The sequence below is a fragment of the Sorghum bicolor genome, chromosome 10 (assembly GCF_000003195.3).
Source record: "Sorghum bicolor cultivar BTx623 chromosome 10, Sorghum_bicolor_NCBIv3, whole genome shotgun sequence".
Classification (NCBI taxonomy): domain Eukaryota; kingdom Viridiplantae; phylum Streptophyta; class Magnoliopsida; order Poales; family Poaceae; genus Sorghum; species Sorghum bicolor.
In genome coordinates, this window is record NC_012879.2 from 3,244,647 (window position 1) to 3,263,822 (window position 19,176).

The 19,176-nt window shown below is 44.7% G+C and overlaps 5 protein-coding genes across 6 annotated transcripts; 1 reads left to right on the forward strand and 4 right to left on the reverse strand.

Annotated features, from left to right (window-relative positions):
* Positions 12–1,482, reverse strand: LOC8071331. The gene has a single exon (XM_002437803.2). It carries the CDS (start codon positions 1,417–1,419, stop codon positions 196–198), a length of 1,224 nt encoding a protein of 407 aa, XP_002437848.2. The 5' UTR covers positions 1,420–1,482; the 3' UTR covers positions 12–195.
* LOC8069161 (transcription elongation factor 1 homolog) lies at positions 2,211–4,490 on the reverse strand. Its single transcript, XM_002437804.2, has 5 exons — positions 4,353–4,490; positions 3,265–3,396; positions 3,099–3,169; positions 2,627–2,648; positions 2,211–2,529 (listed from the first exon to the last, which is right to left on the reverse strand). Exons 2-5 carry the CDS (start codon positions 3,375–3,377, stop codon positions 2,466–2,468), a joined length of 270 nt encoding a protein of 89 aa, XP_002437849.1. The 5' UTR covers positions 3,378–3,396; positions 4,353–4,490; the 3' UTR covers positions 2,211–2,465.
* LOC8069162 (pentatricopeptide repeat-containing protein At5g39710) lies at positions 4,537–8,318 on the forward strand. Its single transcript, XM_002436451.2, has 2 exons — positions 4,537–6,938; positions 7,831–8,318. Exon 1 carries the CDS (start codon positions 4,631–4,633, stop codon positions 6,725–6,727), a length of 2,097 nt encoding a protein of 698 aa, XP_002436496.1. The 5' UTR covers positions 4,537–4,630; the 3' UTR covers positions 6,728–6,938; positions 7,831–8,318.
* On the reverse strand, positions 8,356–11,096 carry LOC8071332 (protein O-glucosyltransferase 1). Its single transcript, XM_002437805.2, has 4 exons — positions 10,407–11,096; positions 9,245–10,021; positions 9,068–9,132; positions 8,356–8,926 (listed from the first exon to the last, which is right to left on the reverse strand). The coding sequence occupies exons 1-4, from the start codon at positions 10,677–10,679 to the stop codon at positions 8,383–8,385; spliced, it is 1,659 nt and encodes a 552-aa protein (XP_002437850.1). The 5' UTR covers positions 10,680–11,096; the 3' UTR covers positions 8,356–8,382.
* Positions 11,401–13,528, reverse strand: LOC8069163. Of its 2 annotated transcripts, none has more exons than XM_021448882.1 (6): positions 12,834–13,528; positions 12,636–12,725; positions 12,394–12,543; positions 12,163–12,287; positions 11,834–11,972; positions 11,401–11,747 (listed from the first exon to the last, which is right to left on the reverse strand). In XM_021448882.1, exons 1-6 carry the CDS (start codon positions 13,467–13,469, stop codon positions 11,622–11,624), a joined length of 1,266 nt encoding a protein of 421 aa, XP_021304557.1. In that variant the 5' UTR covers positions 13,470–13,528; the 3' UTR covers positions 11,401–11,621. The 2 variants fall into 2 exon arrangements, with proteins under 2 accessions (XP_021304557.1, XP_021304558.1); XM_021448883.1 differs by having other exon boundaries at positions 11,843–11,972; positions 12,834–13,524.

A 19,176-nucleotide genomic window follows, 5' to 3' on the forward strand; every position in this document is an offset into this window, starting at 1 on the left:
CAAATACAGTATGTAGTAAGAACCAGTAAAATAGGATAGATATTAGAATTCTAGAACAAATTACATCGACATAATAAATAAAGCAAAGGAGCAAACGACATGATAGGGGATAGTAATAACTTAACCAAACCAAGTTTCCACCTTCCTCTTAAGTTACCCTAACCAGTTTCACACTAGACTAAACACCTGAGCCAACTAGCCAAGTGCCATATCATTATCATTGCCAATCAAAAAGGGAGGCCACCCCATGATGTATGGATAGAAACTGTTGTCAAATGTCCTCTGAAAGAGCTTCTCCAGTTTCCTTGTTTCCAGGCAGAAGGAAAGGAACCAAGAAGGCGAAGTATGTTCTCCAAGTATTGACATATACACAATGCCATCAAGAACTGCATCTACTTTGAGGCAGTGCTCATAAAGTTCATCTTCTGGGATCTCGGTAGCCTGAAGAATCTCTCCCACCAATGGTATCACACTGTGAAGCATCCACTTCTCAGCACCGCTATCATCTGCTCTCCGCAACCAAGTGCACAGTGCAAATTCATCTACGGACACCATGCAGAGCTTCCCATCCTTGGCCGCCCCGAGCTTGTAGAGATAGCCCTGCCCCTTCAAGTGCTCCAGCAGATCGATAAAGGAAAATTGCAGCGTTGCAGTGTCCAGGACCACCATGTAGGCCTGCTTGGCGTGTGCCCAGTACAGATTCCCGTTCACCTGTGTGCCACTGAGAAGCCAGTGCTTCTTGCCTGACGGCTGTGCTGGGGCGGCCTCCGACCAGGGGAGAATTTGCCACTCCCTGGTGTCTGATGAGAAGATGGAAGCGCGCACTCTTGACTTGTCGTGGCAGGAGTATACCACGCGGAACGAACCGGGGCTCTGGTCGGAGTAGAGCAAGAAGTAATTCATGTAGCGGAACTTGCTGTCATGGGGTGGCGTGGGGAACAAATCCAGGGCCCGCGTGAGGGGGTTGTAGACGGCGATCTGCTCGGTTCTATAGTTGAGGAGGAGGAGGCAGCCGCCACGGCAGTCTTTGATCTTCCACCCGGGGGAAGCATCTTCGTGGTAGGGTATCCTGGTGAGGAAGACATCCGCGCCGCGGACAGCGGCAGCGATGTCTGGGTCGCAGCGGCGGCGGATGGGGGAGAAGGAGGGGACGTCTTCGCCGATGGATTCGAAGAAGAATCCGAGGAGAGGGGGCGGGTGGAGCGCGCGGAAGCGGCAGCGGAAGGCGGGGGAGCGGATTACGGCGAGGAAGGCACGGGAGGTGAGGGCGGCGCGGACTAGGCTCGGGAGTGAGGGGAGGCGGAGGAAGATCTCGCGGAGGAGGTCGTCACCGAGGGAGTGAATGGTAGTGACGGTGGGCGGCTGCGGTTTCGCGGTCGACGTCTGCCGCGGCCGCGGCCGGCGCCGGCGGCGGGGCATGGCAAATGCGGAAGTCCAGCACAGAGGCTGGCGGGAGTGCGGGTGGGGGACTGGGGAGGGAGGCAGAGGAAATAGATCGTTAGGGTTTAGAGAGAATGGATGGACGGATGAGGTTACCTGGAAAGATGGACGGATAGATTTATTTTAGCTATTACTCCTATATTTCCCCGTGCTACAAGTTATGTTCAGTCCAAAGTTAATAATATTAAATTTAAAGTATTTCATTAAGATTCAATCAGTTTCTATAGCTCCAAAAGGTTGCAGCGATGCATGTTAAAAAAAGCATAGATGTACTTTTGTCAGAAAGTTAGAATTTAATTGTTATATAAAAAATCACATAAAATGACAAAAAAAATGAATTTATCATTCTCATATTTTTTAAATTAAGGGAATCACAACTATTGAAACAAAAAGACACCTATGAGATATGGATGCATCTCTTTTTAAGAGCAATCGAAATATAGTTTTTTTTATGAGTTCTCTCCCCACCCGCTTGTACAGAAGGCATGCTCTAAGGCCTTCTCAGGGATGCGCCATTTTGAAGACTGCCACTTACGCCCTGCCTCTGAATGCACGAGTCTGGATATTGGATTCTTCTGCTAAACTAATTTTATCCATGAATATATGTCGATGCAGATTATATTCTAACTGCATTTGTTCTACACTACCTTTAATATGAACTGGAGGACCCCTGAATTGTTGGCGTAACCGCAGCCATCTGGTTGCCTGCAGCATAATTCTCTTCTCCATGAGAAGACCCAATGAATGAACAACTCTTTGCTCGAAAACAATCTCACAGAAAAACGCTGTTACACCATCTGGGATAAGCGTTAATTCCATAGGCACACACATAACCACTTTTAAGGTTATCCATACATGTATACTACAAACTTTTTGGAGCTCTTAAGTACTAGATAAAGCTGCCTACTGGCATATCAGTCAGCCACTACGTTATTACAAGCCATGGCTGACTGTGGGCTATGACATTCGAGAATGCCGTCACATTACAGTTGTATAGGTAACCGTTTCATCCGCATGGGACAAGCTCACGCATCATCGTCACCTTCAACAGTGTTGACACGCTCACACTCGTCAATCCACTCACTATATCTGTGAAGGGAAAAAAAAGGATTCAAGCTCAGTTACAGTTGAGGATAAACATAACAGATTTATTACTAATTTGCAAAGATTGACAGGATTGACTTACATATCAATAGGCTCTGTGAGTGCTGCAAGAAAAGAAATCAGATCAGAAAATTAGTAACTTAGTATAAACATAAAGAAATACTGCTTAACAGTTTTCTATTGATCCCGCTATTATCTATGTATGATATGGCATCCAGTTTTACTTTTGATGGATGCAGTTTGGACGCATCTATGAAACACACAGTCAGGAATTACAATGGACAAGTGAGTACATAAGGAACAGCCAGCCCACAATGTCCACCATTATAACTAAGACAGGATCAGAAGATGAAATGGGAATGGCTCTGCAATTTGTAAGTTATGTTCTGTTCCCAGGTGCCATGAAAATTTCATATTGCCTTGTCCATCATCCCAATAATAAGAAACACATTCATGAGTTGCTTGATGCCAAACTTTCTAGGAGCAAATTAGTACAGTTCATAGAAGCTAAATAAGGGGCAACCAGTATAGTTTTATACATAGTTCTGACATACCATTAACAGTTGTGCTAAAGTTTTCCTGACAGATTCTACAAGAAGCTTCACCAATCAGATTCTTCATGTCACTGGATAAAAGAGAGAAATCAAGTCAAGAAGTCTGAATGCAATACCAAATCCAGCATCGAAGGCTAAACAGGAAAGCTGGGGAAATGATACTCACATTCGGCACTCAACACTGCTCCCATGATTGCAGAATGGGCAGGAAAAGACAGTGTCAAGCTTGTCCATCCGCTTCTTAGGAGGCGGCTTAGCAGCTGACTTCCTCTTCCCCATGGTTTAACTTCTTTTCTTCCTTCAAATCAAATCAACCCAAACCACAGTTATTAAACATCCTAACTGACCTTAAGATGTGCACTCATATGCAGTTGTAGTTGTAGTTGTAACTAACAAGCCACAAGGCATTAAGGCAACAGTACTCACAACAGATGCATACAATGAAATCCGCTGCAATCCGTGTGGTGTGTAATACATATTGCAAATCACCCTAATAAATTTCAAAGAATCTTTGGGAACATAAAAAGCTAGCTATACAAAACATGCATAGATGTTACCAAATAGCATATAATAATACAAAACCTAACTAATACCAACTTATCAGGAAATTTTAACACATATTCTTTTGGACAAAACCTAAAATTAAGAATTCGTATTTGACACAACTCTCAATACAATCTGGCTCTTTTCAATTGCAAAAAGCAAAGGTTTAATAAACCACCTGCAAAGCAGTTTGGACACAGGAATTTAAAATGGAATCAAGAAATTAGGAACATATTTCTTGTTTGCTAGGTTTATTTATCTGAATCAGATACATAGGATTATGAAAATTATAAATTCTCGTTCCTGATCTCTACATCCCGATATCATGTAACGCATAGTATTTCTGTTTTAGCTATGTGAGCAATGGGGAAAGACGATTCATAAAGAACCGAAGAAATTTGGGATGAGTAACCCTAGTCCTTAGATAACCAATTCCTGGCGCCTTCAACCACAAACGGGCCAACCAAACAACAATCTTAACTGTATCATCATCGAATTCAACGAAAATCCCACTCTGGACCCCCAACAACCATAGATCGGGCGGATCAGCCTCGACAATAAGCGCGCACAACCGACGCAAAATACACGCTCGAAATAAATAGAGGCAAAGCACAAGCCACAGGAAATCGCAAGAAGAACATGAAGGCAATAAATTAAAAACAAAAAAAACAAGAGAAATATTAAAGGAATTTTTTTGGGGTCGAATCTCACCTCGGGTGCTCGAAGGGTTGGGGTTGGGGAACGCCGGATGGAATGGTCGGGAACAGGGGAAAAGAGCGTTTGGAGACGACTCCTTATAACGGAAGCGAAGGAAAAGGGTGCGGCCGTGCGGGGGAAGGGAACGCGGGGGGTTTGGGATGACATCTCACTGACAGCTGGGTCCCACCCATCCACATAACGGACACACCCGTCGCCCGTCGGGCTCGAGGCCGGATGCCACCCGCGCCGCCGCCGCTGTCGCTACGCCTGCCGGCGGCGGCCTGAAGAATATGGCAGCCGCCCACGCCGCCGCCACCGCCACGCGGCAAGCGGCGGCGGAGGCGTGTAGTAACCAACACGCGGTCCACCACGCGCACCTCGCGGCTCTCCTCAACCCTTCCGCGCGCTTGCCTCCGCTTCCGCTCCCTCTCCGCCGCCGCCACCTCCCGCTCTCGCTCCCCGCGGCCTCCCGCCTCATCGCGTGCTTCCCTCCGCTCCCGCTCCTCGTATGCTTCCTCCGCGCGCTCCGCCTCCTCCCCTCTCCGCCGCCGCGCCCCTTCGATTCGCTCATCAAGTCCTATGCCTCCCTCCCTTCCCGCGCCTCCCTCGCCGCCGCGGCGCTCGCGTTCGCCAGGTCGGCCGGGTACGCCCCTTCCGTGCTCGCCTACAACGCCGTCCTCCTCGCGCTCTCCGACGCGTCGCTCCCCTCCGCTAGGCGCTTCTTCGACTCCATGCTTAGCGACGGCGTGGCGCCCAACGTGTACACCTACAACATCCTCGTCCGCGCGCTGTGCGGCCGCGGACACCGGAAGGAAGCGCTCAGCGTCCTGCGCGACATGCGCGGGGCGGGCTGCGACCCCAATGCCGTGACTTACAACACGCTCGTCGCGGCGTTCTGCAGAGCCGGGGAGGTGGATCGCGCCGAGAGGCTGGTCGACATGATGCGGGAGGGTGGCTTGAAGCCCAACCTGGTGACCTTCAACTCGGTGGTGAATGGGATCTGCAAGGCTGGGAGAATGGAGGACGCACGCAAGGTGTTTGATGAAATGGTGAAGGAGGGTTTGGCGCCGGATGGGGTCAGTTACAACACCTTGGTGGGTGGGTATTGCAAGGTGGGGTGCTCGCACGAGGCATTGTCTGTGTTTGCAGAGATGACGCGGAAAGGGATCATGCCAGACGTCGTGACATTTACATCATTGATCCATGTAATGTGCAAGGCTGGGAACTTGGAGCGGGCAGTGGGGTTGGTGAGGGAGATGAGGGAGAGGGGCCTCCAGATGAATGAGATCACTTTTACAGCCTTGATAGATGGGTTCTGCAAGAAGGGATTCTTGGATGATGCATTGCTTGCAGTAAGGGAGATGAGGCAATGCAGAATACAGCCTTCAGTGGTGTGTTATAATGCACTTATTAATGGTTATTGTATGGTAGGAAGAATGGATGAAGCAAGAGAGTTAGTCCGTGAAATGGAAGCTAAAGGAGTGAAGCCTGACGTTGTGACATACAGTACAATTCTCAGTGCATACTGTAAGAATGGTGATACACATTCTGCATTCCAATTGAACCAACAAATGCTTGAGAATGGTGTTCTTCCAGATGCAATCACCTACTCATCACTCATAAGGGTTCTTTGTGAGGAGAAAAGACTCGGTGACGCCCATGTGCTCTTCAAAAATATGATTAGTCTTGGCCTACAACCTGATGAAGTTACATATACATCACTTATTGATGGCCACTGCAAGGAGGGCAATGTGGAGAGGGCTCTTTCTCTGCACGATGAAATGGTAAAGGCAGGAGTTCTCCCTGATGTTGTGACTTACAGTGTGCTTATTAATGGGCTTAGTAAATCAGCACGTACTAAGGAAGCACAACGGTTGCTCTTCAAATTGTACCATGAAGAGCCAGTTCCAGCAAATATTAAATATGATGCCCTGATGCGTTGTTGTAGAAATGCTGAGCTTAAGAGTGTGTTAGCTCTCTTGAAGGGATTTTGCATGAAAGGTTTAATGAATGAAGCTGATAAAGTTTATCAATCAATTTTAGACAGAAACTGGAACCTTGACGGGTCTGTCTACAGTGTGCTTATTCATGGGCATTGTAGGGAAGGAAATGTTATGAAGGCTCTCAGTTTCCATAAACAAATGCTGCAGTGTGGTTTTGCTCCAAATTCAACAAGTACAATTTCCTTGATTAGGGGTCTGTTTGAAAAGGGGATGGTTGTGGAAGCAGATCAGGTGATTCAGCAGTTGTTGAACTGTTGTTCCCTTGCTGATGCAGAAGCATCAAAGGCTCTTATTGATCTCAACTTAAAAGAAGGTAATGTGGATGCAGTCTTAGATGTTCTGCATGGCATGGCAAGGGATGGACTGCTTCCAAGTCCAAGATGAGGGTGATTTTTTGACATTCAAGAACCACCCTCTCTCTGTGGAATACTGGAGACCTGATGGTCAAGTTTGGAACACTTTATTGTCTCACGAGTCATCATAACACAAAAGCATCAAAATCAGTGTTACATGGCAGGATATGGTCTGCCATAAGTCACGATGTGCTCCATATGGAAGGGCTGAAAGAAGTTATTGCCTTATGCTGCATGATTAAGTGAGCAACCGTTCTGTCTCATTAACCTTTGCTCTTCACAAATGAATTAAATTTTGGTTCTTGTTTTTGTACTAGCAGCTTCTTGTATTGTCGTTTATAATAATTATTAGGTTAGAGAAGGTGGTAGTGGTACAACTATTTTATGATGGGTTGCTTATTGTCTTTGTTTTAACACTAAAAGATCGATATATATAATCAGTGAACTCACTAGAGCTTCCAAGGTGGTCTGATCTTTATTCAACACATATCAATCACATATGGTACCAGCCTGTCTTTATACAAGTTAGAAAAATCAGTGATGTTTGTGTTATATTTCTAAACAGGATCTATAATGGTGTGATGAGGGTCTACTATGTAATATGCAAAACTCAGTTTCAGAATTAACAATAATATAATACATTTGAAAAGTAAAGGCTGATGAAGCATTGTCAAAGGAAATGGTGTAATTAACTAAAAGATTTCATGACCAGACGCTTTTGTCCTTTTTATGCCGTTTGGTTTGACAACAAGTGACATTCCTGTGGACTACCAGTTGGTTAAAATTGTTATAGTAACAGGTTCATCTTACTTCACAGCAATACTTAATGTCATGATAGGGCAGAAGACATTGCTTCATGCTTTCTAAGTAATTACCCTTTTAATATATATTATATCAACACCGTTTAGTCTTGTGTTTCTACTATCCTTTCTTTTTCTTAGAGGCTAAAATAAAATAGCATGTTTCATTGTATTCTCACATCATTCTGTTTGTATCATAGATTTATCTTGTTAAAGTTGACAACACAGAAAAAATGAATTTCTGGCAATCAACTCTAATTATGTGTTTCCCTTTTTTTTGGGGTAAATCACCTTGTTTTGATACATGAACATCCAATTGTTTGGTCTTCTGCAGGGTGAAGAATTGCATGGCTAAAAGGACATAAACAGTTCAGTGCATTAAAAACCAATGCATATGCATGGTATCTACCTGTATCCCTGATGATGCTACTTTGAGAAAAGGAATCAACAGCAGAACAGTAGTTGATTATATCTGCCGTTGGGAGCAAAAATCCAATATACCATGAACGGAAACTGGAGATTATCATTCGTTCATCGCTTCTCACTTTGAAGAAAGGAAAATGAAAGCGAGAAATTCACGGAAAATGAGGAGCTTGAAGAAAGTGGAACATCAATGACAATGGATGTATACAGGTGGTTTGCACTTACAGGTACAAATATCTAAGTCACTAGCGATGAGTAACTTATTTCGCAATGCTTTCAAGTTTCCACTTAACATCAACTATTTTCTTCTGTGTACCTGTAGCAAATTAAGTACTTGTGCATTAGCTCTTTTCTTACATATATTCAGAATTCAGAAACCAGAAGCCTTTGGCTCCTAAACTCTTCTCATGTTTCTCATTTTTGCATCAAATTCTATGGTGTCAGATTTCAGCTAGCTAGCCGCCTAGCCCTCCATCTTCTCTACCTTCCTGAGCACCTCCGCCTCCCTGTCGGCTATTTCCTTGGCCTCCTCAGGGGTGAATGGTGGTGGCAGTGTGCATGGGTTGAAGCTTGCGACTTGCCTCTCCATGGAGTCCATCATGCAGTCTCGGTGCATGCCCTGGGCAGGGCAGGCCATAGATTCTGTGCAGATCTCCACGGCCTTCTCCGGCACAGTGGGCTTGTACCTGAGCAGCTTGGCGTACTCGGTGAGCAGGTGCAGCATGTAGTCATAGATGTAGTCCATGCTCATCTCCTCCCTCACAAACTGGCTGCCCTGCTCGCCGATGAGCTGCGCCTGCGCTGGGTGTTCGTTGCCCCAGTCCACGGCAAACTTGATGGATTTGCAGATGTGCTCCCGATTAATGGGCCAGTAGTGCTTGCCGGCGACGAGCCCCCTGGACAGGATGTCCTGGAAGGGCGTGTTGACGAACAGCACCGGCGAGTCGCACGCCAGGATGTACTTCTCGCTCACCGACCACGCATTCCCCTCCACGTAAACTTTGTACCTGCATCCATTGACAGGTGATCTGAGCGACACCATGGTTTTGGACCTGTGAATTTCACTAGAATTTTGCAGGAAGTCTCACATAATTTGTTATAAGAAATTGTGATCGTTCGTACCAGTCTGAAAATCTGAATGTGCTTACCTGTAAATGCATTGCTTAGGTATTCTCGAATCTTTGAACCCGTTTTGAATTGCATAATGCCAGTTCTACAGAACAATTAACATAAGGTAGATTGAGATCACCGTCTAACTAGTAGGCGTCAAAAAAGGAGAGAGAGAGAAAAAAAAACAATGCCAGTGTTCTTTGTCTCTGAAGCACCTGGGTGAAGAGGCGGGCATTCCATTCTTGGCCGTTGGAGGCGTTGCATCTCATGAGCTCGTGGCGTATGCGGTAGCCCTCGGGGTTGCCCTTCCAGAACGCGTAGGGCTGCCTCACCGGCCACCGCACGCGCTCGTTCTCCTGCCTGACCTCCTCCAGCAGCTGCGGCCACGGCCGGATGCCGACCTCCGGCCAGCCCCAGAAGGACCAGTCCGGGAACACGATGTCGAGCGTCAGGGCGTCCTTGCAGTACCGGAACACGGGCGGCGCGTCGGACGGCGTCGTCGGGAAGTCGGCGGCGCGCACCTGGCCCGGGTCGTCGCAGGCGAACATGATGTCCAGGTCCGGGACGCGGCCCGGGTAGCGGCGCAGCAGCTGCAGGACGCCCCACTGCGTGAACACGTCCCGGGTCTGGTACGCGCGCCGGTACGTCTCCACGTACGCGCGCCCGCCCACGACCACCAGCCGGAAGTAGGCGTGCGGCCGCGCGCGCTCCACCGCCTCCCGCGTGATCCCGGCGCCGCGCCACGGCCGGAGGTCGTCGTGGATGTACCGGAAGTAGTCCGGGCACGACGGTGCCGGGTCGTCGCCGGGCAGTGGCGGCGGCGTCGACGGTGGCGGCAGTGCTGGTGTCCCAGGGCATTTCGGTGGATGCGGGTGCGGGGACGTCTCGTTGCCGCAGGTGAATGGTATCTGTAGGAGCGGCGACGTAGAGTCGATGTGGTGGCGACGCCGTTGCCTGGCGCCGATGCTGACCGTGTTCCCTATCAGAGACGGCTGCGGTGGGGCCATTCGTGCAGGGGAATTCAGAGTAAGCTTACTTGTACTCACCAAATATTGGGAGTATAATAGAATAGCAGTATAAAAACTCGTGTGATGCACTGCTCGCGGCCAGTCATGATTCATGAATGTGTCCATCTGGCCATCTTCTCGTTTCATCTCAAAATATAAAAGACGTGCACATCTAAGTCCTACTGATCCGTCTAGAACATCTCAATCTTAGCTTTTCCTTTGAAAATTATGCAAACGATTACTACTTGTACCAATCAAACATTTAGGCCAGATTAACACGTGACTGACCTTTTTTTTGTTGCGAATGAACACGTAATAGTTTGACTTGAAGCTGCAACGAGCAATACTAGCAGAAAATGCTTATGCTTACAGCGTCGAGGCCGGTCCATCTACGCGCGCCAAGCAGCAAGGCAAGAAGGACGAAGCCGACCATGACCGATCGCACGCCGCTCGTCCGCAGCACCGTCGTCCCCGGCGACGAAGACAGCCACCTCTCTGTCCGCGCCACCATCAGGGCGGCGCCATCCTTGCCTGGCGTCCTGCCCTCCTCGGTGATCTCCTCCATCGCCGGTGCCACCAGCGGCGACGACCCCTCCTCGCCCGACGACGACGTCGTAGCCGGGAAGACGGTGGTGCTCCTCATGGCCAACCACAAGGTGCACGGTACGAACGTGAACAGAAGCAGGTAGGAGAATGAGGAGCGAAACTCTGCTGCTGCGCTAGTCAGCGAGCTACACGGCCACACGGACGGGTGGATCTTATATGTAGGTCGCCAAGCCAAGTCAAACGCGTGGAGGAAAACTCTCAGTACCAATACACGCCCATGCTTGAATTTTGATACCCAGAAGGATGAATGAACAATGATCGTACTGCACAAGCACAACTATATACGTCTTTGGCATGAAAGTAGCAGAATGGCATGTGCAGATGCGAAGTACGAAACAACGAATGCATTTGGTATCACACGTCAGATTTTCAGCGAAACGTGGACTTCTGTTCATAAGTTTGGCCGGGTTGCTTCGCTTCCCCTTCTCTTGTGTTCAGGCCTTGTTTAGTTCCTTGCCTGAAATTTTTTCGGAACCCTGTACCACTTTCGTTTGTTTGTGGTAATTATTGTCCAATTATAGACTAACTAGGCTCAAAAGATTCGTTTCGTAAATTTTGACCAAACTGTGTAATTAGTTTTAAATTTTGTTTATATTTAATACTCCATGCATACGTCTAAAGATTCGATGTGACGGGGAATCTTGAAAAGTTTTTAGATTTTGGGTGGAAGTAAACAAGGCCTCAGAGAAAAGATGCATTGAGATGGCGTCGGAGCAACAGTGAGTACTAAAAAAGCACAGGCTTATACTCATGGCAGCTGCTTTTTAAGTGGCAAATACGCATGTGAATATGTGATCAGTTATCCACCAATATATTTTGTACAACTAGCATATCAAAATGCTTTATACACGTCGTCGTCAAGCTTTTATACACAACATCCACTGTACATTTTAGTAAGACCTGTAACTGTGTATGTTTGTTCTGAACAGTGTAGTCTGTGTGTTCGTTCAGTCACAACAAAACAATGTGGAATCAGAATTCAGAACTCGATCCCGCTGTTCATCTGAACCGAGAACCATGGCCGGCCAAAACCGTGGAGCGGAGCGTCTACTCTGAACACTAACCCTGACCTCGCCGCTCCGCCGTTCAGCTTCGATCTTCCGATCTGCGACGATGTCTAAAGATGATCAGCAGAGAGGAGGCAGGAAATGAAGTGAAACTTCATCAGATGTATGTAATGGTGGTACTAACTGGACAGACCGATATGGAGGCATATGCAGAAGGGGAAGCAGTGTGGGAGTAGCCGCAGACGACGCCGACGTTGTCGTTCGCCGAATGGATCAACTCCATGCACACCCCAGGATGGCGGCCACCAATCGTCGGGCATATGCTGTCCATCAGAAGAAGATACAGTCAGTTCAGATGCCATGCATTTCGGTTTCCTACAGAATTCTGGACAGGAACTGGTGAAAGAGATCTTGGTACACTGGAATATGCAAGTAACAGGCAACTATACTGACAAATTTTGTTGTTTTTCTAGTATTGTCAGAATTAAGAGTGGCATGGTTGATGTGGTTTGCCTGATCTGTGTTGCTGGTTGCAGCATCAGGCCAGATGTCCTCCAAGACAATGCCTGGACGATCCCCAGCGAGAGAGACTTATCTGGCCACTGGACCATTGGGACGACGCTGCCCCCACTCCTGTTCTGCAAGCAACTCCTTTGTAAGTGCAGCAAAGACATTTAGCAATGGCAGTGCAATTCCTGCTGCAATGAAGCTAGCTAGGCACACTTCGACCATCGGTTGCCTAACCTTGAAAGAGAAGCTGAGCCTCTTCTCCCCCGGGAATTTTCCATGGGCTTGCAGAATCCCGCCACGGACAGGAAGGAAAGCTCGCGCCGTGAAGCCGTCGCCAGCGACGTATCGGAGCTGCCCGTTTGGGAATTGCATGTCCATGAACGACTGACAGTGTTTGGACAAAATGTTCAGTTGGAGATGTACAGGAGGTAGAAAACTGAAATGTAGCAGAATCAGGGATCGTCTACTAAACTTACACAAGCGAATGGGTTGAGGCATAACATGGACATGAAGAACCATCTCTTGTGAGCCGACCAATAAGCAGGGCAAACCGAGTGCACGCCGTTCTGCATGAAGCCAAGAACAGATAGAGCTCTTTGTGTGTTTATGTGTGTGATTCTTGGTTTAATGAAGCAATGCTGAAACTTTTGCGCGAAATCAACGCACGCACGCACCTTGCGCTCGAACCCGTACCAGATGAGGTGGCGCTTGGAGAGGTGTACCGGGAACAGCAGCGTCGTGTCGCGGACGAAGAGGACCGGGCCGAGCTGCACGAGGAACAGGTTGGCACCATAGCCGGCGCCGGCGCCTGTCGGAGCAGAGGCACTGGCGGCGGCGCTGCTGCTGCTGCTGCTGTGCGACGCCTCCGCGCGCCACAGGTCGCCCCTGGCCACCACCGAGCTCTCCACGTCGTTCGTCCTGCTGTCGTACGTCGCCGACAGGTTCATGCTCCCCTGCGCCCGCGCGAACCTACCAGAGGATCCGAGGGGGTCGTCGCCGCCGCCGGTGTCCCCCTCCTTGCTGACCGCGGCCGACGCTCCGGCCGCGGATCGTCTCCCGCCATTCTTCTTCTTCCCGGCGCTGCGCCGGCGCTGCTTTGGCACGCCGCCGCCGCCGCCGCCGCCGGAGTAGAAGGTGTCGTCGATGCGGAGGCGGCGGAAGACGTCGCCCACGGCGCGGCCCAGGCGTCCCCCGGCGTCGAGCACGGCGGCGGCCACGCCGGAGAGCTGCTGCTTCTGCGGCGGCGGCGGCGGCGGGACGGGGAGGAACGCGGCGACGCGGCGCGCGAGGTCATCGGCCGCGGCGGACATTGGCGGGCGCGTGCGCGGGGGAGGGACACCCTGGTTCGGGGTGATCGTTGGCCGTTGGAGGATAAGGGGCTCGTGGCGGGAGGGAGCTGGAGAGGGAAGGGCGGAGGTGAAAGGAGTTGTGCATGGACGCGGTGTATGGGGATGTGTCTTGTGTGTCGCGACTAGTTGTCTGCGCGGTTCGGTGGACGCGGTCCATGAGGTCGGATGGTGGGAGAGCGTGCGTTCATTGGCTGGAGGCCTGGGGCTGGGGATGTTGGGCCACCAAGCCCTGATTGCTGGAGCCTGACACAGTGAATTGCATCTTGTGTCTGAGGGATTCTCAAAAAAAAAAAAAAAAAATCTTGCATGTCTGAGGAGAAACATATCACTAGAACTCCGTCGATAAATGATAAGACTGTATATGTACAAAAAAAAATAGATTTTCACTTGTAATTTTTATAGAATCAATATAATCTCAGAGATAATCGAGTATAAATCTAGTGACTATGAATAAGGAAGCTATAGGTAATACAAGTATGAATTGGGTTTTTGTATACTTTAAATTTACATATAATTTGATTAATTATTGATCTATTTGTAAATTTTGAACTATTTTTAATTAAAATACGCCTAACATTCTTGGCGGAGTGAGTTCAAAGTCTTCTTTCGATTAGAAGGTGAAAACACATACAAGTATGCTAATAGACCTGTTAACTGTTAGTTGAGATTCTAGTAACAATTAATTCTTTAGCTGGGAGAGCTGCTAACATGTGCTATAAGAGTTTCCAACCACCTATTAGCAATGGATTCAGCAACCTAGTAGCAAATGTTGAACTATTAGCTAGTTAATTATTACAATAGCACTAGCGGATCTAAACATGTTATTCTATTGTTAAATTTCAGTGATGTAAGCTTACTTGTTTGTTTTAACTTGTTGTAAAAGCTACTCCTCTCTCCATTCTAAATTATAAGACATTTTAGCTTTTCTAGATTCATTAATTTTTTTATGCACTTAGATATACATTATGTCTAGACACATAATAAAAATAATATATTATTTAAAGCCAAAACGTCTTATAGTTTGGAACTATAGGAGTAGTAAGATATAGTTCCAAGCCTCTAGGCTAAAACTAATAAACCTACTAAACCTTTAAATGCATGGGCCTTGCTTCATTTATAGACATGTTTGGATGAGATAGGGCTAGTGCTCAGAATAGCTAACGTTTACTAACTAGTTAGCTAACAACTAGTTCAAGGCTTGACTAAAAAAATACTCAACCTATTAGCCGTCCTGTTTGAATGCACTAGGAATAATTTTAACTAATTTTTAGATAGGAAGCAGTTATCTCTTGTATGAAACACACCCTACGTTGGGTCACGTCCAAATGAGTCACAAAGACGGGAAACAAAAGAAATTTGAGCATAAATAAATATAATAGGCAGATCTCATGTACGTTGTCAATTAAAAAATAGCAAAAAAATATATGTGTATAGATCTCCTGCTTGTTGTTAAAAATATCATAATAGTACAATAAGACGTTTAGAACTCGACCAAGATAAGCGAGTAATGAAAATGTTTTGTCGACCAGTCTTTGAAAAAAAAAATGGCGAAGTGGCGATGGACCGAGCCGAGCTTGAGTCTTCAGCTCATAGCTTTCCCAGAATCCCTTGTCCAAAAAAAAAACTTACGCTAGGCCTGGCCCATTAATACCAGCCCAATTTCTTCAGCTCAGTACTACTGCGAACTTTTTCTAAAGTTTTTTTTTAGTGAAGACTAAACCGAACTGGCCAATTAGCATGTGGAGCAAATATATGTTTCAAGAGTAAAGTCTGATTTACCTAACTAAATTTGTGGCTGAATTTAAAAACTTCTTCTTTGAGACGAGAATTTAAGAACATCTTTGAACTCGAAAATAGGACAAATTAACTCCCAAAAATAGTTCCAGGTGGTTTTTAGTTTTAGCTTATATGGCACCTATATGATAGGTGGGTCCATATACTTTCGTTTGTTTTGCCATGTCAACTTTTATTAAATATTCAGGCTTTTAAATGATCTCAAATGAAAAAAAAAATCAACTAAAAAGTTTTAGGTATCATCTAGCACTATACATTTTGTGTATAGAGCTTGTATGCATCTAAGGTTATTTGAGAAAACAAAGTTTTGAGTTCACAATAAAAAAGCGTAAATAAATATTTGAGTCTCTAATTAATTTCAAATAAAAATTATGAACTGCAAAATTATACATCACTTTGATATATACAACTTTGGTATAACGTATGTCAACGTTTGAGGCCATTTAAAAGATGAAAAAAATAAAATTCAAAATATAAGAATTTAAACATACATTTTTTAGCGAAAATCGTGGGGCAAAGCCCCCCGGCAACTGAATTAAACTTAAACAAAGTTCAGAGAACACTTACAGAAGGGAGCTCTAACCAGAGGTTAGAGCAAAGGAGGAAGAAACAAAAGAAGAGAAAAGAAAACTGAGAATACTGAAACTCGGCTAATCTAACAGACTAGGGGCTAACAAACTAGGGGAATTACAAGGCATTAAGCCAACTGAGAATAGCATCATGAAGACTTGGTTTGATCTAGTAGAGATGCAGCTTGACCTCACTCCGAAAATCAGCCTTCCAAGAACCCAGACTTGGAGTTCTTCTATTGAAAATGGCGGCATTCCTCTCATTCCAGAGTCACCAGGCAGCAATCAGGAATACTTCCATGGAGAAAGGGCGCTGAAAGGCATGGTCTCTAAACGGTCTCAAATAAGTATATTTTCAACAACAAAAATGTATATCACATTTATAACTTTAGTATATACCATGATAATTTAAAAAAAATAAAAATGTATTTTTTTAAATATGTGAACTTAATTTTGAGTTTCTAAATGACCTCGGATAAAAGGTTGTCAACTACAAATTTATAGGTCGCACTAAAGCTACAACTTTTACATAGACCATGTCAATATCCGAGGTCGTTTGAAAAATTCAGAAGTTTAAATTTTAAAATCTAATAACTTAAAATAAATATTTCAGCCTTTTAAATATCTCAAATAAAAAAGTTGTCAACTACAAACTTGTAGATTGTGTCAAGCTCTATGATTTTAATGTATTAATCTGATTTCATATGTGGTTTTCTGATATAAGAAAACAAGAGAGACCATATGACAGGTGGACCCACTACCACATAAGCAAACTCAGCCAAGAAACCAATTTGAAATTGTCAATAGCATATTTTGTTCGGTTAAGTTGAGATATATGTGTTGTTGGTATTGGAGTTCTATTGCTTTTCCAAATTCATCAACTAGTTGAGGAGGGTAAACCAGATTTGATTTCTTTTTTATTAAAAATGGATTTAGGAAACACTATTGTGTAGCAATATATTTTTTTGTCAAAATCTTTCTAGGTCTATTCTTGAACCAGTTATTTGAAATTTGATTGACGGCACCACAATATGACTTGATTACTGTTAGTGGGTCCTTGCCCATGGCGTGCCATGTGTGCCTTCTTTGTCTTTACTTGCACCATTCGTTGGACATGAGTCATCTAACCAACAATTTGTGTACATTGTCACCATCAGTTAGCCAGGGTTAAGCCTATGTGACTTGGTTGATGGATCCTATAAAAAAAATTCGCAAGATTAACTTTAACTTTATATAAAAAGGTAGAAACAAAAAAAATCCCCGTATTCTAAACAGGGCTTGAGAATCCTGTGTAAGTATGTGAAAGTACATGACAATTTTTTCAATAAGTAACTCTGGATTGCTGATTTTCATATTAGTATTTGTTTTGACATATATACTGTCGATTTGAAATATATAATTGAAACAAGTTAGTTACTTTATGTAACTAACTAGCTTGTTCTAAGTGTCATATATTAATAACAGAAGAACTCTATTTCTAAGAGATATAAGGATATTATCTTAACATTAGTTATCAATGTATTATGCGAGTAAGCAACCAAAGCCGAGAGACTATGGCAACTCAAATTATAAATCACCACACATTCCAAATTCCGAACCCCCGAGAAGTATCTTGTATATGATGATAAGACTACTTCATCCTATTATAAGATGTTTTGATTTTTTTAGATTCATAGCTTTTATTATGCATCTAGATATATTTATGTCTAGATATATAGTAGAAGCTAGAAATGCTAAAACGTCTTATAATTTGGGACAGATGAAGTATTTTGGAGCACTTCAAGCAAGCATTCATTTACCAGCTGTCAATTTCAATCGTACATTTGCTCATACGCATGTAATCCTTTTTGTAAGCATGCAAAGGCATAACATTTGAAGTTGATTTAACTGTATACGAACAAGAATATTAGAATACTATATATTTGCCCAAACAACCACTTGAAGAGTCAGATAGCTCTACTTCAATATAAAATGATAGCTTAGAGTGCTAGCTTGGAAGCAGCATTTGAGCACAAGAAGTTTAGAATTGGCGTGCACACTTCCATTAGTTAGTATATAGCTAGCTTGCATTGCATCCATATGCATGTCTTAGGTTAACACAGAAAACAACACTTGACAATCCTTAATATCCATTCTCTCTGGTCCATTTGCCAAATTGCCCCCCACACGCGTGCGTGCGATTGGGATCACGTCAAGAATGAGTTGGGGCCAAGTGGCGTTGAATTTATGTATGACTAGTTGTATTTGAAATTGTAGACTAATCACTATAATAGTTTCCGCTTTGGACTGATTAGTGTGAACACTTGATATTTTGCGTATTAAGTTTATTGACTTTGGGAAGCGGATAAGAGCCTTGGGGATGAAAAATGTTACCAAGTGTTTGCGGAAAAACAACAACACCAATTTGTCAGTTTTTTTATCACAAAGCTAGAAAAGAAACCCTTAACAAATCGTTGTTGTTCTTTTCATTATTGTAGGTGCTGCACCGTGGGTAATAGATTAACCACGAGATCAAGTTACACAACTTGCTGTTTTGAGAAGGTGTTGTCAGGGTGAGTCAATGACACATCGATCAAAATAAAATAAAATAAAACTTGGACTGACATCATTGCAAATGCGTGTTGCTGCAATATCCATTAATTACTTTTCCCGTACTGTAAACATTTTTTTAAACACACTACAAACACAGATCAAATATCATGTACAGGTGGATATATAGTGGTCTACATAAGGATGGGGATAGTCTTCTATAAATGGATATCCACAGTTTTTCTCTAGTCTAACTAAATGAACTAAATAAAAAAATAAGAAAAAAATTATCTATTTAGTTCATTAAATTAGACTAGAGAAAAACCTACACAAGGTGAGAACACATGTCTGCATGCGGCTATGCGACCGGAGACGGGGAACGCATGTCTGCATTGGAGATGCGGCTATGTGATCGGCGAGACGGGGAAGGCGTCGAAGAGGGAGTAGTCGTCTCGTATAGGGGACATGCATGAGATACACGGTTTAGGGTTGAAGAGCCAGTGGAGATTGGATTATGACTTGGATGGTTTTGTTGTTAGGCTTAGGCTCCGTCCCTGTGAGCCAGCTCGAGCTATCGTATTACTTTCATTATCTTTGAATAAATTAATTTTCATAGTCATCTTTAAGTCATTTTATACCATGTAAAAAAAAGTCATTTTTTACATTTGATTGAATTTATAGAAAATGGCATAAATATTTATAACACCAGATAAGCATACTGTAAAAATATATTTTATGGCAATAATTTGATTTCATAAATCTTAGTGTTCTTTTCT